This window comes from Camelus dromedarius, chromosome 7, assembly GCF_036321535.1.
Source record: "Camelus dromedarius isolate mCamDro1 chromosome 7, mCamDro1.pat, whole genome shotgun sequence".
NCBI lineage: Eukaryota > Metazoa > Chordata > Mammalia > Artiodactyla > Camelidae > Camelus > Camelus dromedarius.
Window position 1 is genome coordinate 37778538 of NC_087442.1, and position 25897 is coordinate 37804434.

The following is a 25897-nucleotide window of genomic DNA, read 5'->3' on the forward strand; positions in this document are numbered from 1 at the left end:
CGGTTGAGATGGGAGGTTTGTGACCCTAGAACAATTTCTTATGAACGTGCATGTAGTCATGTGTCCTTTGAAGAAACAGTGCATCTTCATCCATCTGGCTCGCGGTCTCTGCGGCGCTCCCTGATACATAGCCAAAGTCACGGGGTAGCCCACCTACCCATCTAGCCCCGGCCCCAGCTCTGCTTCACTCCTGAGTCTAGTCAGGAACAACGCACTGGGTCTTGGATGGGGAATGACTCTGTGGACCCCCACTTAGTCAGCCATGGAGCTCACATTCCAGCTCTGCTAAGTGACGTCTGCCTTCTCTCCGAGTTCATCTTCCAGGGGATCTGCCAGCTTTGGGAATTCTGAGGAAGTCCTGCGAGTGCTTACTGTGCAGAAGTCCTTCTATGGGAATAGTTTTACAATCACTTCTGAAGGTTGTCGTGTTCTGAATCCATGTTTCTGTTTGGCTTTTACACCAGGATTTCCACAACCACAGCCAAGTATGGACACATTGCCTGATTCCAGCAGTGCAGTCACTAGTGTCTGAAAATCCACTCCCCCCATGAACCATGTTTTGTGCTATTCACACCCTTGTGTGGCCACTTCGTCTTGAATCCTGGCTGTGACTCATGCCTGACCAATGAAATGTGGCAGAAGCGGCACATCATAACTTCTAAGCCTGGGCCACAGGAGTCCTTTTAGCTTCTGCCTGGTGCTCTTGGAACCCAGCTGCCACCCTCCAAGCTCGGGAGACACCCATGTGAAGATGACCTGAGGAAGCTGCCTGAAAGTCCTTGCTAAGCTGCCAGTGTCACCATGCCAGCCATGCCAATTAAGCTATTCCCAGCCGAGTCCCAGACATCCGGGAGTCCACCTCATGGACCTTGCTGTGTCCTGCTGGATTTTCTGACCCTCAGAAGCATAAGGGGCAATAAGCTAAGGTTTTAAGCCACTATCATTTAGGATAGTTTGTCACATAGCAGTCAGTGACCAGAATAGGGGACCTTTGTTTATATGAATGATGTCCCCTAGGGGTGTCCAGTGGACATGGCACCTGGTGTCTGGTACACAGTAGGCATGAGATCCTATTTCTTGAGGTTCTCATATCCAGAGGGAGCTGGGGCAAGGCCTGGACAGATGGTTGGTTCCCCAGCCAGCGGGGAGAGTTTGCATTTCCTAGTCCTGGACACTGCAGTCTCCCCAGTTCCAGGCTTCATTCAGGGAGCCCAGTTCCCTGCCCTTGTCCTGGAGCCCTGACCTCCCCTCAGAGATGTGGGAAATAGAAGCTAAACGTCACATCTCGACTCCCACTGTGTTCTGCAGGGCTCCCGCTCCCCCAGCCTTCCCATCTAAGGATTTGCTCTTTATTTCTGGCCCCTGAAGATTTCACCTTCTGCCTTTGAGATAAATTATTAATTTTTAAAAATACATGTTTTTTTTTTCTTCTAGAAGTTTTAATTTGGGGTAGGGGTGAAGGTGGGCTACAAAGGAGGAATTCAGAGGCTGCTCCAGCTGATATTTTAACCTCATTTCCTTATCTTCTCTCTAGAATGTTTTTGGGCATTGGTCCCCACATCACAAGACAGTGCTAGCAAAACTAGCAATATGCTAACTCCTTCAAGAGATGCAAATTCATTCAGAAAAATGAAACCTTGTCCTTGGCTTCTAGATTATTAAATTCACAGTTGTACTCTATTGTTCCACTAGGATGGTTCTGACAATTGAAATTCTATTTGCTGTGGGGACCAGCGATGGTAGTTACTGATCAGCGAGGCACCCTCCCTGCCCAGTCTGGTCTCTTTTAACAACCACCAAAGAGCTGTGTCCTTAAGATCACGCCCGCTTGTAATCCATCTCTACTGCAGACAACAGCTAATGGGGCCAGGCTGCTCACATGGGTCTCCTAGATAATGTAGAGGGTTTTTTTCCATTTATATTTTAATAAAACTAGCAGATGGGAAGTCAAGCTGTAACATTCGGCTAGAGAATTAATATACTGAAATGTGGCCTTTTGACAGATGCTCAAATGAGTAAAAGGCTATCAGGGCAAGTGAATGGAGAAAAAAATAATTATAGAAGGAAGGAAACTGGAAACAGAACTGAGATGATTACATACATCCTTTGAGAAATGAATAAAGGACTCTCTCAGAAGTAATTAAGTCTCCTTCTTATATCCACATGCTGCGTTTTGGCTTGCACACTTAAACACATCTCCAGTTCAGTTGCACCTCTGCTCAAAGACTTCAGTGATGACTCAGTTGCCTAATTTATTACACTCCAACTCCTAGAGTTGGTCCCAGGCTTCTTCAGTCTGACCTCAGCCTACCCCTAGAACAGTGATTCTTAACCTTGGGTACATTTTTTAATCACTCTGGACCTTTATAAGTTGTGGGTGCCTTCTCACCTACACAAAAAATAGACCAAACATTGTAAGTAACACGCATGCTAACCATATCATTGTCCATATTATACCCACCAACCAACTTCAATAATGGAGCTGAATTTTGAAAAGATCACTTTGGCTACAGTGTGAAATAAGGACATAACAAAACAACAACAGAAGAAAATACGACAAGGAATGCAAGTGAAAAAGTAGACTGGAGAAGTTGAAGAGTTTCAGATGGGTATCTGTGGCCTTAGACAACAAATTAATATCATTTAAATATATACTATAGGTTAGAACTCAGGTGGGCTCTGAGTGCAAGGGGGAAGAAAATGTATAAAAACAATATGAAACAAAACAGTGATCTCCGGTGGTTCACAGTGCAGTGGAAGAGATAATATATAACAAGCTGCTGTAATACTAGGCATATTGTGAAAACTGAAATGGCGTAAAGAACTACAAATCAATTACAGTGGGGAAATAGAAAGCAGAGTGTGTGGTGGATGTTTGTAGAATAATTAATGGGGAAAATGCTGATGCCTGGGTCCCACGTCAGAGATGCTGATTTCACTGGTCAGGCTAGGACCAGGCATCAGTACTTTTGCAAAGTCCTCATTGACTGGAATGTTCGGCCAGTGCCAAGAAGTGTGCAGTATGGTCTCATCCACCACTTCCAGGCTGCTGGGGGCAATGGAAGGGATGCCTTTCCAAGAAGCCTGGGCTTAAGTCTCAGATTTCCCGACAAAGAGAGCAGAGACTAAATGCTAACATTTCGTGGGCAGGATCTGTGCTGGGCATTTCATGGGCATCTTCTTAGTGTTTCTCAACCTTGGGTACATATTGAAATCACCTGGGGACTTTGAAAAACTACTAACGCCTTGATTTGGCCCAAGACCAATTAAATCCGATGTTCGGGATGGGCCTGAACATAATTTTTTTTTTTTTTGGTAACGCTTTTGTAGTTGATTATCTGCTCAATGATAAGAACCACTAGCCTTGGAAGCTATGAGGTGCCTCTAGTGCATAAATTTATAAACCCACTCACGCCTTTGTGGAGCCCCTGTTTTCTAGCCAAGCAAGCCTGTTTGCCATCTTCCGAGAACAGCGCATACCTCTTGACATCCTGTTTTCTGGGCCAGAACAGCTCCCAGCCTATCCCTTTGGGGAAACTGCCCATCACTGAAGATCCATCTCTTCCAGAAAGGCCTTTCTGATTTCTTTTATGAGAATATAATTTCACCTTCTTTGAAATCCTCTTAGCTCTTGCTTTTAAGGATTTTTTTTTTTCATGACATTCTCCCTGGCCTTGTGTCATTTAGATGAACAACTTTGATTTCTTCTTGCTATACGGAAGCCCCCCAGTGAAAGACAATTTCCTACTAACTTCACTCTTCCCTACTGGGCCTACCAGAGGGTCTTGTGCACAGTAGACCCCAAATTAGTATTTCCCCCACTGAATCACGCTGCAGGCCAAGGAGAGCATCTCAGTTATCTAATACCAGGCCAGATAGAAAGATCTTTCTCTTCTTGGCTAAAGGAATTCTTTTCAAGCTTCTGATTATTCATAGTCTTTGAGACTTCAACATAGGAAGTATAAAGGGCACTTGAGTTACTCATAGTGGAATCTAGGAATAGGTAATTCACAGTGGATTTCTTTCCTCTCTTCCTTTGCTTTCACTCCTCTCATTGAAGGGAGGCCATTGTATATTTAGGCTAAGGATCTTGAGGAGAGTGTCAAAAATAACTAAGAACAGTCCTTACACAAACCTCCTGGGCTTTTCAGGTTTGGCCAGGAAGTAGCCTTTCTAGGTTTTCCAAGTAAGAAAGATTTTAGATAAGACTTTGGAAGGCTCAGGGAAGCTTTCACTTGAGTTCATAAAATCAAAAATCACTTGAATGGCGACAAAGCTACTGCAGATGAACTTAGTTGCCTGCAGCATCAAAGCAGGTAGTTTGCAGGAGCTTACCAGGAGTCTGCAAACTTCTAGAATCTTTGAAAGCACCAGGAAAGCAAGTAATTTCCAAGAACTTGCTTAGAAGGTGCTAATGCTAATCCCGTGTTTGCCACCTGCTTATGCTCTGTCAGACCTGCCACTGGGGAAACTGATTTCTCCTCATCTGTCTTCCAGATCTCATGTCTGTACCCCTCAGTGGCCAAATGTGACCTGGAAGTAAATGGAAAAAAACAGTTCTGGGGAATGCAGGCTGTGATACAAAGCAAAATCTAGAGAGAGGCAGTGAAAACATCAATTAACAACAGAGAAGCTGGCAAAATGAACTCAAGATACATCAAGGCAGGCTTATTTAGGGGAAGACTTGGAGGGGGATAAAGAGAAAGAGGTGATGTAAATGGGAGAAAGAAAAAAAGCTCAAGAAAAAAATGTCTTTTGAAGCAGGGTGGGTAGCCAACAGAAAGGTACCTCTGTGTGCTGGTCCCCAGGAGGCTTACAGAGTGCCTTTCTGGTGGTGAACTTGCCAGGGTCTGCGGTTTTGTCCTTGGCACAGCTGGTCCAGAAATTAGGCTTCTAATCCGCAGCTACTTCTCCAAAAAACTCACAGTTTTCTGATAACAGTCTGTCTGAGAGGCTTAAGTAGTCATCAGAGGGTGGTGTCATGATCACACAATCAGAACAAGAACTGGTGGCTGGTCTTAGAGACACCCTCAGACCCTCTCGACCAGCATGTGTTTAAAATCTGCACCCACTTCTGTTCCACTGGGCCAGGCACGCTGCCTGTTTTGCTCACCACTTGATCCCAATCCCTGACACTTAGCATCAGCTTGGTACATAGTAGATGCTCAGTGAGCTTTGATTGATCAAATGGATACATAATCATGGTGAGGCCTGATGACATGTCCTTGATTCAAAGGACAGAACACCACGCTAGTGACCTGACTTAGGACATCTCTCTTGGCCAGTAGTAGACAACTAATTCCATAATTTCTCTCTTTTTATTAAAAAATTTCAAATTGTCAGTCTCTTTGAATTTATAGATCTCTACAGATATACATGATATGATATGTGATATGCAGACATACAGATAAATATGTACCTCTCTATATATGATATAATGTATCTATGTATTATAAACTGTATTCTGTACATTATTTATTATATAATTTCTGTATATATTAAATACACAGTTACAAAAAGATATATATTATATAATGTGTATATCTAATGTTTGGATATACATAGAATAAATATATACCTATATATAATCTATATATAAAATAGATATGTCTCTATTATATGTATATCTATACATATAATATATACATACACGTATTATGGCATATTACATTATCATATTACCTATTGAGAGGATTGCATATCACTGATTAAATTATAGTAAAGTAACTATTTCTGTGGATCTAGAAGACTCTGCCTTTTCCCCTCATGGATTGGTTTAGTAAATTTAACTATTAAAAGGATACCTTCTTTCCCTCTCTTTCACGTCCTGGGGTTGGGGCTTCCGGAATGCTCACCAGGATTTCCTACATCCACATGCAAAGAGGCTCGACTAACCACTGCCCCTCACCTGTACTTTTCCAGCACTGCCTGACCAGGTGTCTTCCAGAAGGCTCCATGTTTCCTTCCATAGCTTGCCTTCTCTTCACTGACTGTCCAGGAGGATTAGACCAAGCTTCTCAATGGCCCGTTGATTAACTGACTGATTGATGATTGATGGAGGGAGATTAAAACTTCAACACTGGATTGTTGAGCTAGGGCTGACTGAGAATTCGCTGGGCGGCAGGTGTGGTGAGGACTATTTTTCCCCATCTCCCTGGCTTTGTTGATGCTGTGCCCTTGATATGAAATGCTGCGAGTTCCTCCTGCCACCAACTGGTTAATTCAGTCTGATTAATTCTCTCCACTTTTCTGGGAGCTGTTCATGGTGTTCCACGAAGCCTTCCTAGACACCTCTGTCCTACTTTGTCCTCTTTTGCTCTAATCTACTCTGTACATTTGGCTATACTAGTCATTTTAGTGCTAATTACATTCCATTATACTTTTCCTGAATTCCTTCAACTGTGTATGTGATGATGAATTCTTGAGGTAAAGGAACATGTCACATATTGGGGGGGGGGGTGTATGTGTGTATTTCCCCATTGTGCTTAGCAGAGTGTTAAGACCTGTAAATATATTATATTCATTTTTCATTTGTTAATTCATTTTCTCAACAAATATTTATTGAATGATTACTCTGTGTCCAGGTCCTTTTCTAGGTTCTTGTAGAATAAAGATCCCTGCCCTATATTTTAGGGAGTTAGGCAAACAATAAACCCAATACATAAATAAATTATTGTATAGTAGAATGTAATAATTGCTATGAAAAAAGAAAGGAAAAATAGAAGAGAGTGCAGGAAGTCTCAGGACTTCTAGGGTCTTGGTCTGGTAGGCTGTATTAATTAGGTTAGTCAGGGAAAGCTCCCATACGAAACTGATACTTGAGCAAAGATTTGAAGAACATGAGACAGTGGGCCACGCAGACATCTGGGGAAAAAGCTCTCTAAGCAAAAGGTACAGCGTGTGCAAAGGCCCTGAGGTAGGATTGTGCCTGGCATGTTGGAAGAACAGCAAGGGGTCCTCTGGGCTGGAGGAGAGTGAATGAGGGAGATAGCAGTGGGAGAAGAAGTCAGAGAGGTAATGGAAAAGCAAGATCATAAAACCTTAAAGGCCTTCATAAAACTTTTTGGATTTTACTCCTGGTAAAATGGGGAGTTCTAGGAGAGGTGTGAGCAGAGGTATCTCGTGATCTGATTTTTATTTCAAAAAGGACCTTTTAGTTTGCGAAGTTGAGAGTATTCCAGAGGCCAGAAAACTTTCTCTTTAAAGGATCAGATAGTAAATATTTTAGACTTTGTGGGCCATACAATCTGTGTCTCATCTGTTCATTTTTATGCTATTTTAGTACACAAGTAGCCATAGACAATATGTAAACAAATGGCCCTGTCTATGTTGCAATAAAACTTTATTTACAAAAATAGGTGGTTGGCAGAGTTTGACTTATGGACTATAGTTCGCCATCCTTGGCGCAGACTACAGGGAGGCAATTGTAGAAGCAGGAAGACCTAGTAGGAGGATGTTGCAGGAACCAAGGAGGAGATGAAGAAAGCTCAGAACAGAGTGGAAGCAATAGAGACGGCAAGAAGAGGCTGAATTTCAGACATTTATGTATTTTTAAATCAGATGACTTTCTGATGAATTGGATGTGTGGTGTGAGAGAAGGAGGAATCTAGGCTTACTTCATATTTATTCTAAGCAACTGCAAAGATGTGCAGGCATCAACTGAGGTGCAGAAAGCTGTACTTGAAGAAGGGCATTTTTAGACATATCAAATGAGGAGTTGGCAGCATGAGTCAGAGCATTGTGAAGTGGATTGGCCGAAAAAGTCTGCTATCAGGACATACATTAAACACAAGTGTTGATTTCTTGAATTTTGAGACAGTGACCCAATTGTATAAAAACCTAAGGCATTTAGAGGCATGCAATGATATTATAATGGAGGAAGAAGTTGGTCATAGATCACGTCCAAGCTTTGTCTTTAAAACAATGATCACACTGTTATTGCCCAAGAAGCAGTAAGCCAAAGAAAACTGAACTGAAAGTCACTAAAGTTGTAAAACTTCCTTAATTATTAAAATTAGAGACAGGCAACAATTTTTAATGTTACACATTTTGGCAGAGATCATCCAGGATGGAGCTGATCATTGCTGAGCCAAGAACAGGGTTGCACAGGACAGAGTTGTAGTGGTGTCTGTCTGTATACTGAGTCACTCTATGCTGGGAAATCCTCCAAGGGTGACCCCTTGAACAGATGCTTGGTGGCTCTCAAGCCTCTTGGGGAAAATGACACCCCTGAAACTCCATGTTCCTTTTTCTTGCTTCCCTCACACTACGGAGGGGTGATGGTGGAGGACAAAAGACACTCAAGGATTATGCCAGGCCACTTACACTCTCTGAGCCTCGCTATCCTCATTTGGAAAATGGGAATATTTATCTCACAAGGCTGGTATAAAGTTGAAAGAGATGATGTTTGTCAATATCCATTTGGAAACTCACCCTCCTCTATGAATATCAGGGAGACAAACACAACAGCAGTTTAGCTGATCTGTGTAACTTCCCCTGAGTTGAATGGAATAGGCTGACTTTATAACTTCATAAATATTACTTTTCTCAGGTGGTGTTTTAATATTTTTACTCTTCAAAGATATTCAGAAGGCTCTTGGGCAGTGGTATATTCTGCCCTGCTCTGGAATCCAGGCATTAACTGTCCAGCAGCTCCAGTCTTGAAGCTCTGAGAAAAACCTTTCCCCCTCCCCTAAATAGAAGCTCCTGAGGATTAGGACTCAGTCTTTTCCCCCCTACCATTTGTCTAAGATTACCTCTCCCACATCTACTTCTTTAGGTAAGCACTGGCTCTTAGTTCAAATACCCATCCCAGCCCCTCAGACTGTGTGCTTCGGGAAAAGCTGAATCCCTAGGAGTGGGACATTTGACTTAAGTCTGGGCTCATCGATGTAACTGTATGTCTTGTTCACACTGATTAGTTCAAATATGAGCATCTAGCTCAAGTTAGGTTGGTGAAGGGCAGGTAGAGGTTTGCTAAGCACTGCTGGGAAGGGTGCCTTCCTGCAGTTCTCAGAAAGCTTCGAGAAGTCACAATCTGCACGCACGTGGACAGGAGTTCCACGGGAGTCATTAGTATGAGTGGGATTGTGCCTCCCATCCCAAATGTATTTGGTGAAGTCCTAACTCCCAGAACTTCAGAATGTGAGAGTATTTGGAAATAGGGCCCTTAAAAAAGTAATTAAGATAAGATGAGGTCATGTGCATGAGACCTAATCCATCTGACTAGTGTTCTTAAAAGAACAGGAGATTAGGACACAGACATTCACACACACTGAGGAAAGATCAAATGAAGCCTAAAAACTGATAAATAGAAACCTCAATTAAAATGGAGTTGGGAGGCCAGAAGGGGGAGCTCTCATGTCCTATGAAGATGGCAGAGCTGGACAGGAAGACTTCCCCTTCACCGAGCCAAAAAGAGAGGCCTCAGAAGAAGAAACCAAACTTGCCATCATCTTCATCTTGGACTTCTAGCCTCCAGAATGTGAGAAAATTAATTTCTGCTGTTTAAGCCACCCAGGCTGCAATGGGTAATTGTTATGGCAACCCTGGTAAATGAATACAGCATCCTATAACCAGGACAAGGAGCAAGGCTGAGAGTGATGCTGTCTACCACGTCAGAGACAGGATCCTGGCTGGCGTTCCTGAATTGCTAAATCAAATCAAGCCCAAGGCTTATTCTGCCAATGAACTTTGCATGACCAAAGCAGATTGTTCCCTTTGTTGCTTTATTGTTTCAAATATAACTTATAACCACTGTGACCTTAGTACCTAGACCCAAACCTCACCATAGTGAGTGCTTAATAAGATTTGTTGATTGATGAAGGAAGGAAGGAATGAATAAGCCACAAAAGGAATTGTAGTGTGTTGATCTGGGAAGCCCAGTGATGCAGAAAACAACAGAGGAGTGAGTCAACCTTATACTGTTACTATTATTATTACATTCCATTGGCCACATTCCTTCTGTGTGGACCAGGAGCCAGAAACCACCATTATTAAGCAACAGAGCTAATTCATAAAGGTGACCTGTTCTCATTATAACAAAAGTTGTTTAGTTAGCAGACATCCGAAGATGTAAAAATTCCCCTCAATTTCTACAACTGGAAATTTCTACTTAGAAGCACAGGACTGTTAGAACCGGATCCCTTCTGGTCTCTTAAGATCATCCAGAGAACCCCTTCATTTCAGAGATGAGAAAACAACATCTTAGGTTAAGTGCACTTCACGGGTCACACGTGTGCTACTGGTGGAGCAAAGAGAGGAACAACAACAAAAAAATCCAATTTCTCTAAAGGAGAAAAAAGCTTTCCTAGGATAAGAGTCCATTCCTTTTAGTTAAATTATTCCTATAGTGATAGGACAATACTTTCTTTTCCTGCTCAAGAGAAACTGATTTCTTTACAAACATAGACCATCTCTTCTCAGAGCAGGAAACAATGATGGTATTGTGCAGCCACTGTAGGAATAATCTAGATAAAGGCATGCACATTTATTCACACATTAGCCAACTAAGCAACTTTTGGTGGGTTGAGTGAGTCATAGCGTAGAGAGCTTTTATAACATTAAGCAGAAAAGAGCACACAAAAGTCAGGAAAAAAAATGTACATTCAAAAAATCCCTTTAGTTCAGGAAACGTACCTTAAATATTAAGCAGTGTGTTTTGCGTTCTTGTTACATTTTAGAAAAACTGACATTATGGCATAAAAGGTGAACAATGAGATAATAAGACATTAGGTAAGTTGTGAAAAGAGAAATACTGAGAAGCTGATGGCAATAGAAAGGCACTAGATAATATAAAGAATGAATGTTTTGAAACTGCTCATAGGGAAAGCAACTTTTAATATGCTTTAGGAACATTAAAAAGTAGAGTTAACACTGCTAATCAAAATTAAATCAATGATTAGAAAAAGTTTTAATATTTTTTCCAAATGTAGAAGAATAAGACCAAGATATCTAAATGATGGGAGAGAAGGACCAGAGTTACATGTGGGTAGTTAGTGTTCTGGAACATCACACCAGAACAAACAGAAGATAATCAATATTCAGATGTATGTAAAATGAGCTAAGAAATCACTTTAATCTGCAGACCAAAAGCAGAAATGATCTAACAGATCAATAAATAGATATAACCAGGCAAAAGTATGACTCCTCTAAGAAAAAAAAAGTATAGAAACAAAATAAAAAATTTGATAAGCTATAAAGGAAGAAATTCCAGGCTGACTTTAGACCTCTTTTGTAACATGAAATGCCAGGAGTCAATGGAACAACACCTATGGCGATTTGAGTTGTGAATTCAAGATTTCCACATATATAGTCATTGTTGGAAGAGCAAGAGAAAGTTTTTTTCATTAATGCCAGGTGCTTGAGACTGCTGAACCCATCCTGAAAGGGGAAAAGTTGTTACTCAAAGTGCTCCAGAAAACTAGAAGCTCTGTCAAAATAAAGAAGCCAAGAATGGGGAAGCCAACGCTGGTGAGCACTGAAACATCCCAACATAGAAATACTTGTTGATAACTACTGCAAGTATAGTCACAAAGCAGAAGGCAAACGCAATAAATATATTTTTAAATGAGACTTTATTAAAATGCTTAATCGACTGCTTAGAAAACAAATGCAATAGAAAGTAAATAGATTTATTTAATATTAATATCCCATAAGTAAAATTTAAGCAAATTGATACGTGAAACCAGAAGGATTGTGTGTGTGCATGTGTATAATATTAACCACTTAAAACTATATTAAAGATATATTATAAAATTCAGCACCCATTTATGATAAAAACTCTCGCCAAAGTGGGTATAGAGGGAACATATCTCAACATAATAAAAGCTATATATGACAAACCTACAGCCAGGCCAGCATAGTACTCAATGGTGAAAAACTCAAAAGCTTCCCACTAAAATCTGGGACAAGACAAGGATGCCCACTATCACCACTCCTATTCAACATAGTCCTGGAAGTCCTAGCTACAGCAATCAGGCAAGAGAGAGAAATAAAAGGGATCCAAATTGGAAAAGAAGAGGTAAAAGTGTCACTATATGCCGATGACATGTTACTATATATAGAAAATCCTAAAAGGTCCACACAAAAACTACTAGAGCTGATTGAAGAATTCAGCAAGGTAGCAGGTTACAAAATTAACGTTCAAAAATCAGTTGCATTTCTTTACACTAATGATGAATCAACAGAAAAAGAAAGTAAAGAAACAATCCCCTTTAAAATAGCACCCAAAGTAATAAAATATCTGGGAATGAATCTAACCAAGGAGGTGAAAGAATTATACACAGAGAACAATAAACCATTGATGAAGAAAATTAAAGAAGACTTTAAAAAATGGAAAGATATCCCATGCTCTTGGATTGGAAGAATCAATATTGTTAAAATGGTCACACTGCCCAAGGCACTCTACAGATTTAATGCAATCCCTATCCAATTACCCAGGACATATTTCACAGAACTAGAACAAATCATAATAAAAATTTATATGGAACCATCAAAGACCTAGAATTGCCAAAGCATTACTGAAGAGAAAGAAAGAGGCTGGAGGAATAACTCTCCCAGACTTCAGACAATACTATAGAGCTGCAGTCATTAAGACAGCATGCTATTGGTACCAAAACAGACATTTAGACCAATGGAACAGAATAGAGAGCCCAGAAATGAATCTACAAACTTTTGGTCGACTAATCTTCGACAAAGGAGGCAAGAATATACAATGGAATAAAGACAGTCTCTTCAGCAAATGGTGTTGGGAAAACTGGACAGCAGCATGTAAAACAATGAAGCTAGAACACTCCCTTACACACACCATATACAAAAATCAACTCAAAATGGATCAAAGACTTAAACATAAGACAAGATACAATAAACCTCCTAGAGGAAAACATAGGCAAAACATTATCTGACATACATTTCAAAAATTTTCTCCTAGTAGAAATAAAAGCAAGAATAAACAAATGGGACCTAATGAAACTTACAAGCTTCTTCACAGCAAAGGAAACCATAAGTAAAACAAGAAGATAGCCTACGGAATGGGAGAAAATTTTTGCAAATGAAACCGACAAAGGCTTGATCTCCAGAATATATAAGCAGCTCATATGACTCAATAAGAAAAAAATAAACAACCCAATCCAAAAATGGGCAGAAGACCTAAACAAGCAGTTCTCCAAGGAAGACATACAAATGATCAAAAGGCACATGAAAAAATGCTCAATATCACTAATTATCAGAGAAATGCAAATAAAACTACAATGAGGTATCACCTCACACCAGTCAGAATGGCCGTCATTCAAAAGTCCACAAATGACAAATGCTGGAGAGGCTGTGGAGAAAGGGGAACCCTCCTACACTGCTGGTGGGAATGCAGTTTGGTGCAGCCACTATGGAAAACAGTGTGGAGATTCCTCAAAAGACTAGGAATAGACTTACCATATGACCCAGGAATCCCACTCCTGGGCTTGTATCCAGAAGGAACCCAACTTCAGGATGACACCTGCACCCCAATGTTCATAGCAGCACTATTTACAATAGCCAAAACATGGAAACAGCCTAAATGTCCATCAACAGGTGACTGGATAAAGAAGAAGTGGTATATTTATACAATGGAATACTACTCAGCCATAAAAACCGACAACATAACGCCATTTGCAGCAACATGGATGCTCCTGGAGAATGTCATTCTAAGCGAAGTAAGCCAGAAAGAGAAAGAAAAATACCATATGAGATCGCTCATATGTGGAATCTAAAAAACAAACAAACAAACAAACAAACAAAAACAAAGCGTAAATACAGAACAGAAATAGAATCATAGACAGAGAATACAGACTTATGGTTGCCAGGGGGGTGGAGGGTGGGAAGGGATAGACTGGGATTTCAAAATTGTAGAATAGATAAACAAGATTATACTGTATAGCACAGGGAAATATACACAAAACGTTATGGTAACTAACAGAGAAAAAAATGTGACAATGAGTGTGTATATGTCCATGTATGACTGAAAAATTGTGAGGAACAGTGGAAATTGACACAACATTGTAAAATGCTTATAAATCAATAAAAAATGTTAAAAAAAAAGATATATTAGTCATGAGCCTTTAGGAACCAAATAACAAAATGTCAAAATTTATAAATAAATATTGATAAAAAATATTAGGAAAAAATGAGAGAAAGCATGAAAGTTTTTGACAACACTTTTAGTCACCCATGACGTATCAAATAAGCATGACATACATATATGCAAATAGAGGAAATTTGATTTATTAATTAATAAGGGAAAATTCAGAAAGATAAGTGCAAAGAATACATTGGGAGACCATATACATATGGACAATGGAACTCTGCTCCACAACCTGTAGCAACTAGCTTAGGAAGCCAACTTACTATCTGCAGCAACTAGTCCTGAAAGCCAAACAGTAACTGCTGTAATGATCTGCCCCAAATAGCCAGCACTTGATTAATGACTGACAGCTTCCCTAGTTAATAGCTGACTCTGCTTCCCACATAGGACCAACCAGAGAAAGCCAAACATGCAGTGCTAACCAATCACAGAGGACGCTGTGCTTCTAAGTAGCCTGCCTACAGCTTCCCAAGCCAACAGCCTCCAATCAGGGCACAGCTGAAGTCTTCCCTTTTTTGCCATTATAAGGCTTTTCCACTCCTCTGCCTACATTTAAGTCTCTGCCAACACAAATAAGTGGCTGACTTCCTTGCTATAGCAAGCTCTAAATAAACAGCCATTGCTTTTTCTCATTTGGGTGCTCTTTTTTTTTTTTATTTCCACAACTTTAATTATTAGGTCCTATTTTCTAGTATACATTAAGTACTTTTCAAAACAAATGATTACATGTTATACCTCAAAGATAGTTTTAGTAAATTCCAAAGAACAGGAATCCTTCTAAAACTATCCTTTGACTGCAAAACAATAAAATGAAATGTGAATTATAAAATGTTAAAGAAAAATAAACTCATCTAGAAATTAAAAATAAAAATAGCTCAAAACTACTAAATGGTTATTGTGTGAAAGAGGAAATAAATTCAATACTAAAATATTTGGAAAATAAAAACAGTAAGAATTATCTCATAAGGTTTATGAATTCAGAAAAAATTCAGTCTTGCAATAATCAATTTGGATTGCAATAATCATTTTGTAATATATACATATATCATTACTTTGTGTGCGTTAAGCTTATACACAGTCTACATCAATTTTATCTCAATATAGCTGAAAAAAATAAAAAAATAATTGAATGTACAGAATTAAAATAAATGAACAGAGTATGCAACTCAAAAACCCAGGGAAAAAGTGGATGAAATCAGCATTGGAAAGTGATAGTGAACTTCATGTAAGGCATTGAACACCTCACTCTTCCTGGTCTCATCTCCCTTGCTGAACCTCTCAATTTTCCCTGCTGTCAGATAATTAACAGGAAGGTTTTGAGGGTGGCACATTCCTTAGTTTATTAATAAATTGCTCTCCAGGAAGTGCTTTGAGACAAAGCTAATTTCCACCAATATGAGAAGATTTGGTCCTATCAGAAGAAGAAAGTTATTTGAATATGTGCCAAAAAATGTTTTCTATCTTTCCTTGGTTGAACATTCAATGCGAGTTACTCTCATTAGCTCCCCTTCTTTATTGCATTTGAATAAAAAGAGACAAGTCAGTCTTGAAGATGATAAATGACTAATAAATTTTAATTGGCACTTTAGCTCATAAAATATAAACAGGCATTAAAGTCATCCAGAAAATAGTCAAAATGAAAGTGCTAAAAATTGCAGAATGTGCCAAAATAGCAGTTTCAAGGTCTTCTGGTTCTTTCCATTCTCAAGACTAAACCTAAAGTCAAAATTCCTAATGGAAGGTCTAAAGAAGAATTAGGTAAGATTTTTTTTTTGAAGGGGTCAGAAATATGGAGAAGAAGGAAGTGAGTTAAAATATACAGATGCAAAATTAAGACAATTCTTCCATTCAAATGTCTGATGATGTGTGCTTTGTTTTCATAAATACATGAGCGCTGCTATAGTTACTGTGGGGAAAAAAAGACAAATTAGGTGTGACTTCTTCTCTGATACACTAGCTAGGATAGAAGAAAATGCTCTTTTTTAAAATAAGCCAATTATACTTGAGTGGGTGCAGGCTGAACATTAAGAGATGAACAAGGAATCCTTGTGCTCAAAGAACTGGTCATAGTTTCTGTAACTATTGCAAGCCAATAAAGCTTTTGTTTTCAAGGTCCTTTTTTTTTTTTTTAAATTGAACTACAGTTGATTTACAATGCTGTGTTAGTTTCAGGTATAAAGCAAAGTGATTTAGCTATATATATATTCTTTTTCAGATTCTTTTTCATTATAAGTTATTACAAGGTATTAGATATAGTTCTGTGTGCTATACAGTAGGTCCTTGTTGTTTATCTATTTTAAATATAGTAGTGTGTATATGTTTAATCCCAAACTCCTTATTTATCCCTCCTCGTCCCCTTTCCCCCTAGGTAACCATGAGTTTGTTTTCTCAGACATAGAAAACAAACTTTGGGTTTCAGGGTCCTTTTTAAACAAGACTTAATGTGGATCTGTGTTGATGTCTTCTAGAGCATTTGTCCTATGACATTTTCCATCATCTTTTTGTCCTGGGTGACCTAAAAGAACATCGACCAATTATGAAAGTCAAAAAAGTGTCTTCCTTTGATGCAGTAAGTTCACTTCTATAAACTTTCTTAAGTAAATAATAAAGAATTCTCACAAGATGTAATTGTGAGACTATTCATTGCAGGATTGCTGATAATAGCCAAAGACTGGGGAGTGGGGATATAAATAGTCAACAATAGGAGTTTAATACTTAATGAGACAGTCATCCAATGGGTCACTGCATGTTTGGACAACGTGCAAAGTGCTGGCCCGCCAAGATAAAAGGTCAGAAAAAGACAGAATGACACTCTGGAGGAAGCATCTTCAAAGCAGGGGAGTGGGTGGTCAAACAGATTCGCTGTCTAAACTTCTGCATTCTCAAAGGAAGCTAAAGAACGGAAGACCAGCTACGCCAGAGACTGCGACTTACCTCTACTCTCTCATTCTTCCTTAGAAAAAGAAACCTGATTTTATTCTGGCCAGTGGGTTAACAATAAACAAATAAAAACATTCACCAGCTCTTTCTTCATTAGAGATGGCAAATGAAATGCAAGCAAAAACTAATGGGTGGGAGTTCCAAGAATGCCAGTTTAGAGGATGAATACCTGGTATGGGCCCCTCTTGTCCTTCCTCCCCTCTTCTTTTCTGCTGACTAGAATTGGGGAGTAATGGCAGGAGTTCTAGCAGCCATCTTGAACCAAGAGCCATCCATACCATGAGCCAACCATCAGGATGAAAATCCTTTAATAGAGTGGAGATATAGAGGAGGTTGGGTCCCCAATGATAAGGAAACACAATACGAGCCCTAGACTGCCTATCTCCGGAATTCTTTACATACAGTAAAAATAAATCCTTGTAAACCTAAGCTACCATTATCTGGATTTTATAGATATGCAGCTGAATCTAATTCCAGTTGATTCACCAACAAAATGAGTAAGAAACCAAATGGAAATCAAAATGTTCCTCAAAGAGTCACTCAAGGATAAAGGTATGTAAGTAGGAGGCTGTTCTCAGGAGGTGAGTCATGATGGAAACTATTTTTTAATGAAGGGCATTAATATTGCCTTATCCAACAATAACAGTTAGAGCTTATTTTTCTCCATCAGAAGAGCATATGTGTGTCACTGATGATGTCAGCTGAATCTGATGATTTAAAAATATGTTTATATGAAAGAATCTGGTCATCCTTCAAGGCAACACCAGAGAGTCAAAGACACAAAGGAGCAAAGTACATTGTCTTGAATAAAAGAATAAATTAGTTGAGGGATGCAGTGAACTTCAGGCCTTTTGGAAGACTCACTCTTTAGCAAGTGACTCAAAGGATTCAAAATTAATCATTTCATTCATTTTATTTCAATGAATGGAACAACTATGGTGGTAGCATTAACATCTAGCATTTATTGAACAATTACTATGTACATTACACTGTCTTAGGTACTTCATAACTATTATCTCATTCAATCCTCTCCACAACTCTGAGAGGTATCTTTACTTTTTGGATTAGGAAACTGATAATCAGAGAAAATAAATCACTTTCCAGAAGCCACAGAGCTAGGAAGTAGAATTGCTGAGAGTCAAACCCAAATCTGAATAACCTAAAATACTGGCAAAGCAAAATATCCATCCAAAGAGGTGAGTTTGTGAACATTTTTGTGTATTTTAAAGAGTAATTTTGTACAGTAGGTGATAGAAGAATAGATGTGTTAAAAGATCATATATCCACTTGGGATGTTGAATAAAATAGAAAACTGAAAATGTTGCCAAATCTGGCCCTTTCCAAAACTTGGAACCACTAACATTGTCTGCCTTTATATAAATTCCTCATGCCTCCCCAAAAGGATTTGAAGTAGGAAAGTCTGAAATGGGTGAAATTTGTGTTCGGTGACATTGGCCACTTCCTCAACCCCTCAAAAAAAAAGATTAGGGAAACTGAGATGCCTGTGAAACGAGAGCAAGAGTTTAGCAGAGTTAGGAAGCAAAACCCAGAAGTGATGAGTAAAAAGTTAAGTCCAAAAAATTTGAAAAAATCTTGAGGAGGACATGAACATAGGGTAGGGGACTCAAATCAAATTTATATAAATTATCTCAAAGGACAGGATCCTTTAGGTATTACCTGAGTAAACTTTATATATGTGCATATGTATTCTCAACTCCCTCAGTGAAGGATCTAAGATCATGGTGAAAGATCTATGAAGGAAATTTTAACATCTTACATAAGAAGTTAGGCCAACTTCAGACCCTAAGCAAAGCTTCTCTCTCCAAGAATTCTTCACGTGAAATGCTCCTGATCTGACTCCTTAAATTTTTTTCCTCGAGGGAATAAACAAATAAAATATAGACTATCTAGAACATTCATGAGAAATTAAGTCCAGATTGATATAGCAGACTATGGATTCAAATAGAAAACACAACTTTTCTCTTTGACAACAGATAGTAAAATTGCCATTATTCATTTATTGATTATTCTGGACAACACTTTAACTTCTAAGCTGATATCCTTGCCACCTCTGAATTCTTTCACTCTGAAAGAACACATGGTTCCAAAGAATGTGGGTTACAACACTGTACTTGAAAAAAAAATTAATAAAAAAGTAAATTACTACACCCTAATCCAGGGATTTCTTCCTCTTAGTATTTGCTAAATAATCCTAATTACCCTTTATGGCTACAATCCTAGGAGTGAAAAATGGGGAAAGACTGAAGGAGTTTCCTTCCATCACAAGTCCCACTTCTGTGACTCAGGCTCCTTTTACCATCTCTATATATCTCAGTAGTGCCCTTGTTTTTCACCCTGGCCACAGTAGGCCAGCTCAAGCAAATGGGCCTCCTACACTTTGTTAAGGGGGGGTGGGGATTTCAAGCTACCAACAATGAAAGGCTAAGGTTCTTTTGGAAGTTAATGTGTCATATTTTTCATATATTGTGGCTCAAGACTAAACTCCCAAGAACCTTCTGCTGCCATTACTGCAACTGAGAGCACAGCACAGGTTGAAATGTACCTAACAGCCCTTCCTTTTTTCTTTAAAAATTTTTTTTTTATTGAAGTACAGTCAGTTTACAGTGTTGTATCAATTTCTGGCATATAGCATAATACTTCAGTCATATAGAAACATATATATATTCATTTTCATATTCTTTTTTTTACCATAGGTGACTATAAGATATTGAATATAGCTCCCTGTGCTATATAGTATAAACTTGTTGTTTATCTATTTTATGTATATTAGTCAGTACCTGCAAATCTAGAACTCCCAATTTATTGCTTCCTACCCACTTCCCCCCACTGGTAACCATAAGTTTGTTTTCTATTCTGTGAGTCTGTTTCTGTTTTGTAAATAAGTTTGTCTTTTTTTTTTAGATTCCATGTAAGAGTGATATCATGTGGTATTTTTCTTTCTCTTTCTGGCTTACTTCACTTAGAATGACAATCTCCAGTTTCATCCATGTTGCTGCAAATGGCATATTTCTTTTTATGGCTGAGTAGTATTCCATTGTATAAACATACCACAACTTCTTTATCCAGTCATCTGTCAATGGACATTTAGGTTGTTTCCATGTCTTAACTATTGTAAATAGTGCTGCTGTGAATATTGGGGTGCATGTGTGTTTTTGAATTAAGGTTCCCTCTAATAGCCCTTTCTAATAGTCATCAACCATTGCTCCTTGTTAGCACTTAACACTTACAATTTTTTTCTTTTTTTTGAATTTGCCCTATAGTCAGATTCAAGTTAACCTCATATGACAATTATCTTGTTCCCAGAGCTCAGGACTCCATGGCTGTCTTGGGCTAGACCCTCTGGGAATTCCATCTGCCCACTCTCTTCTCTGGCCTGTGGAATAAAACTCTCTCCTTGGTACTGTTTTCCTTTTGAACATGAGCCCTACCCATTTGGACTCTACTCTTCTATGTGGGGGTATTTCTTTCACAGATCATTTTTAAATTTGAGAATATTTCATCATGCCCTGTCTAGGTATGATGTATTCACTCTTCAATGGTACTAGCCAGTCTCCAAATCCACATTTAACCATCTTAATCCAGGGTATGATCCTTATACTATGCCCAGCAGGGGTGTAACACATCACTCACATTTCAAAAGCAGTGCTCACAGACTGAAATACGCAAAGTCCTTGAGACTTCACATTTATTATTGAATAGAGACTGGGATATATTCTTTAAGCTCATAATATGGTATGATATGGTATTATCACCTTAGTGAACTATGGAGGCTACTGTGTATAGGGAAAGTGGAAGCCTACAGAACCCTTTGGTAGCACTGATAATGGTATTTTCAAGTTTGTTGTATAGAGAGTTATTTTTATATTGGAATCTTGTAAAAATTTAAATATGCTATATTTGCTGGAAGAGAAATTCAAATTTGGGTTTTATAACCCTATAGAAATTACTCCCAAATTTGCAGTTGAGTTTTAGACTGACAGTACACCGATTCTGTTGGTAAAATAATTGAAAGCTAGGAGCCAGAGGAATTTTGCACCCAGCGTATTCCTCTCGCACCTGCAGTTACTTACCTGCGATGGCCAGGTGAGTCACGAAGAAGGTCATTCTTGACTTCCTCTTCCTCCTCCATGTAGAGAACAGCACGATGGCATTTCCAACAATGGTGAAAACAAAGAGGACCCACAGGGTTATCAACTGCTCCGTCTGTGAGAAACAAAGCAATACAAAACCAATGTACCAGTGAGGACCAGGGTGCTTTTACAGAATGCAAGTCTCAGGCTTTGGTGTTGGTCTCCTGTCCCCACCTGTGAAGCTCGACTTTCAAGAGAACAAAGACACAATGGTCCTTATTTACACCAGCAGCAGTGTAAACTGATGCAACCTTTAAAAAAGTCAATTTGGAAATGTATGTCAAGACAAAAACAGTATATGTGGAATTCTTTGACCGAGCCATTTTAAATTTATAGGAAAGAATTCAAGGTGTGAAAAAGAACACTATAATCCCAAAGATGTGCATATTCATTGTCAGAGGAAATTGGAAATTGTTTAAAGATAACAGGATACTTAAGTAAATAAAGCACTTCAATTCACTGAGCTATTATGTAGCTATTAACAATGACAGGCATGACAATTAGGTGGCAACATTAAAAGTGCTTATAATATAATGGTAAGTGGGAAAACATGATAAAATTGTATATTGGGGGTGATTACAACTCCGCAAAATTATACATGTAAGAAAAAGACTGAAGTATACTAAAATATTAAGAGTGGTTATTTTAGGGGAGTGTGATTATGGGTTATCTTACTCTTTTTCCTTTGACAGAATTTTATAATATTAAAGTTCCACTGAATAACATAGAATTAGTAAAATGAAAAAAAAAAAAAAGCAGGAATGCTATTCATTGAAAATGCCAAGCCCTCCATAAAAAATTTTCCATGATTTCTTCAAATGGAGCTTTTCATATGTTTCAAGTCCATAGCCCAAAATAAGCAGAGGCCCAGGGCACTGGGATAGGCTGGACGCAGGGCTGGGGCAGGGCTGGGCGGTGGGTAAATATGAAGCCAAGGGGATCCAGCGGCGAGTCCAAAACTGGAAGCCAAGAGACTTCAGCCCAGAAGGTTTGGGCAGAATCCTGGTAAGATGCACACGTCTAAGACTGGAATTCAAAGTGCTTCTGCTGTTTGGAGGAGATGATAGGAAGAACCTGGAGAAACCCCTTGTGATGGTAAAATGGTATGTGTGGATCCGGCCAGGCTCTGCACTCGGTGGTTCTGTCAAACCATGGTGTATGACGGTTGCTGTGAAGGCACTTCGTAGATGGGGTTACATCTGCCACCACTCGACCTTAAATAAAGCAGTTTACCCTCTATAAGTTGGGTGGATCTCATCCAGTGAGTTGAGAGTCTTAAGAGCAAAAGCTGAGGTTTTCCAAAGAAGGAATTCTTCCTCAAGAAATCCTTGGAGAACACAGAAATTGTGCCTGAGTTTCCAGCCTGCTACCCTCCTTTAAGGATCTCAGACTTGCCAGCCCCCACAATCATGTGAACAGATTTCCTAAAATAAGTCTCTCTCTCTTTCAATATAATATAATATTATCTATTGATCGATCGGTCAATCTACCATCTTTCTGTTGGTTCTGTTTTCTGTGAAGAACCCTGACTGACACCCTCCCTGAGTACCTGAGACATCATGGCAGCACTTTTTCTTATACTAAATTAATTTTAAATCATACAATAACAGACCAATACTTTCTTCTTTGAAAACAACTCAGATAAAACTCAAATCCCCTCTGGCTTCCATCCTCCATCTTTTCCCCTCTCTCAGAAAGTAAACATCATTTTGATTACATTGTATATCCTTCCAGTCCTTTGAATTATACCTTAGAAGTATGTACACACACAAACACACACACACATCCATAGCAAATATATATCAAGCTGATATTAAAGTTCTCCATCTCAGATTTACAAATGGGTTCCTGAGGCCCTGATGAAAGTTAGGGCCTTACAGCTGCAGAATGGTGGAAGTCAGGGAGGATAGGCATTGGGGTGGTGCTAGGGGGAGGGTAGGTGCACAACTGGAGGGGGAGGACCACAGGGTTGATGACCTCTGCTGCTTTGAAGGGCACAGGTGTCAGATACCTCACCTCCAGCATGCTTACATCATCTCCCTTTTGGAGGGCAGAGTCTTCTTTGCTCAGTATCAGGCCATATACTCTTTCTCTGGTCCTTTTCGGATGAGAAGGGTCACATTTTTCTGGATGACTCATTCATTTCTCTAGCACAAGATCTGGGTGGCACGGAAAAATCATCATGAATGGAAAGTAATCATTATGAAAAGGGCTATTCTGTATGGAGTGAGGGAATGAATTTTTCTAAGGGAATTCTCTCCTTTGAGACCCATGGACAACAGTGCTGTCAGGAGCAGGTACAGCAGGGGAAGGCTTTAAGTACCAGACTGATGTTCCCCATTCAGCAAGTGGTGTGTAGGTGGTAGGACATAAATAAGTGGTCTGAACTTGGAGGACTTACGTTTTAAAACTGCAGAGCAACTTGAGGACCAACCTAAGAAACTAGGATTGGAATTCTCTCTTAGCAGGAGGTCTCGTAGACACTAGGTGCTGATAGATGATGCGGGCGCTACACGAGGCATCTGTATATGTACTGGGACATGGTCCTAACCTAGTGTGCTGTCAGGGAAGAGGATGGTGTCCTGGGGGTATTCATGGTTCAAAAGAGATCAAGGAGCCCCTAGAGCAGGTGGTGTGGCAGGTAGGGGTCTGCATAGTCCTTTCCAGCCCTGCTGAGAATGCAAATGAGAGATTTTCCAAGATTTTCTCCTGTTTCTCTTAGGAAATCTGTTTCCTAGGGAGAAGCATTTCAATGCCTTAAAGTAATTCCTTTTTTTTTTTTGAATTACAAAACACTGTATCACATCCAGTAAATTTTCTCAGCTTGGGTGGGGGTGGAGGGTAGTTTATTTCCAACTCAACCTGTACTAAGTCAATCTCTGCTGAAGTCTTTCAGCCTCAGAGGAAGAAGGAAGGGAAAAGTTAGAGTGCTTGCGATGTTTGTCAGATCAGAAATTCAGATCTCTATGGAGAGAGGGGAGAGAGCTGTGTCTGGAAGCAGACAAAGGAGGAGGTGTGGTACTCTGCAGGGAATGGGAGGGTGTCAGGAAGGCAGTGGATACAGAACTGTTTTCCTCGCTGAGACCCCTGTCTTCACCTGCACCATCCTGGGGCCTGCCCGGCTGCCCACATCCATTTAGCTGGGAGAAAACAGCTGGCCACCAGTCTCCTCCTTGAAGTCTGTGACGTTTGGTGAACTTCCCACAGAAATCTGCCCCAGCCCCAGGTTCTGGACTGAGTCCTTCTGTTCTGGGATTCCCTGGGGGTCGGCCCCCATCCCTGATTCTCCAGAGAGACTCTTAGTTTACAGAGAGAATAAGTGAGCCTGCCTGCCCTGCCCTCAGGCAGCTTATCTGCTCTCCACCTTACCATTTGCACCCTACAGAGGTCCCTCCAACCTTCCAGCAGGAGGGTGTCAATCTCCTCAATTTTCTACTTTTGACACAAAAATTTTTTTTCAACTAAAATTACACTCTGAAGACCTTTTGGATGAGAATTAGAAAGTGAACCCAGGGTAATTTTGAGCTAGAAGTCAATTTTTTTCGAGAATATACCTCTCTCCATGTCCCCTTTCAATACATGACTAACTGCCTGCGGTGAGTACAGTCAGGCCGCATTTCCAGAAAAGCAATACTGAAGTGGATCAATGATTTGCTTTTCATGAGGTGCATTGGTGACAATGCTGATTTCCAGAAATCAAGTTTTTCTAGTGGGCCTACCAGTGGGCATGGAGTAGCTGCTTTTTTCATCTTTGTCCCGCACAATCACAACCTAGCCATCCAATCTCTTCTAAGTAGGTTTGGGGTTCAGATCTGCTCTGCTGGGAGCACAGAGTGACAAACACTGCAAATCAAATTATCCTGGTTAGATGTATCAGTGAATTGAAGGTCAGGTGTCAGGAGGGCTGGTGCAGTCGGTGCTGGCTTGGCTGAGCCTTTTCTTAGGAGCTTCCAGTAACTGTGCTTTGGGCTGGTCCACCCAGGGCGCTCTGTAAACAGATCAGTGTCTATTCCCCTTGGAGTTAGATGATGTCTGTGGGGTGGGTTGAGCAAATCCTGTGAAATTAGGTCTGCTTCTTCTGCTTTGGAGTTTTCTACTGGAAGACAATCTCACCTTAACTCATTGGCTTCAGGAAATTTACAGATGGAGAAAATTCTCTATTGTTGCTTTCTAAGATCAACATTTATTTGTTAATTCATTCTATATCAATTAATTGTCTACAGTATAAAGTACTGGTGCTACAAAGGATATTAAAACATGTAGATTGCATAAATTATACCCAGCCAAAATTAAATCCTGTTTCATCAAGTTGTACAAAGGTCATTAAGTATGAAAACAGTTACGTAGTTGTAATATCATTTTACTCATAGCATTCTTAACCCATGCACGCACATGCACCTGAACACACACACATCCCAAGGTAATACGAAGATTTCGGATATTGTGAAATTTGGAAAATTGGAAAATGTGCATTGGAGAAACAACTTCAGAGGCATTTGAGCATCACAGAGGTGAGCAGTTTGGTAGAAAATTTGGTAGGCTTTCAACCCAGCTTGACTTTGAATCGGATTCTTTATTACTTGCTAGATGTGTGATACATCAGTAAATGATAACCTCTCTGAGCCTGTTTTCTCATTTATAAAATGAAGATGAAAATAAAATATGCCTCAGAATGTAATGGTTAGTTATG

General features: G+C 39.6%; 1 protein-coding gene across 1 annotated transcript in view; it reads right to left on the reverse strand.

Moving 5' to 3' along the window:
- NPSR1 (neuropeptide S receptor 1) overlaps positions 1-25897 on the reverse strand; it is a 136778-nt gene that overhangs the window by 87008 nt on the left and 23873 nt on the right. The window contains exon 2 of the mRNA XM_010988076.3: positions 21148-21280. Coding sequence (XP_010986378.2) covers positions 21148-21280 — 133 coding nt within the window. The remainder of the gene's footprint in view (positions 1-21147; positions 21281-25897) is intronic.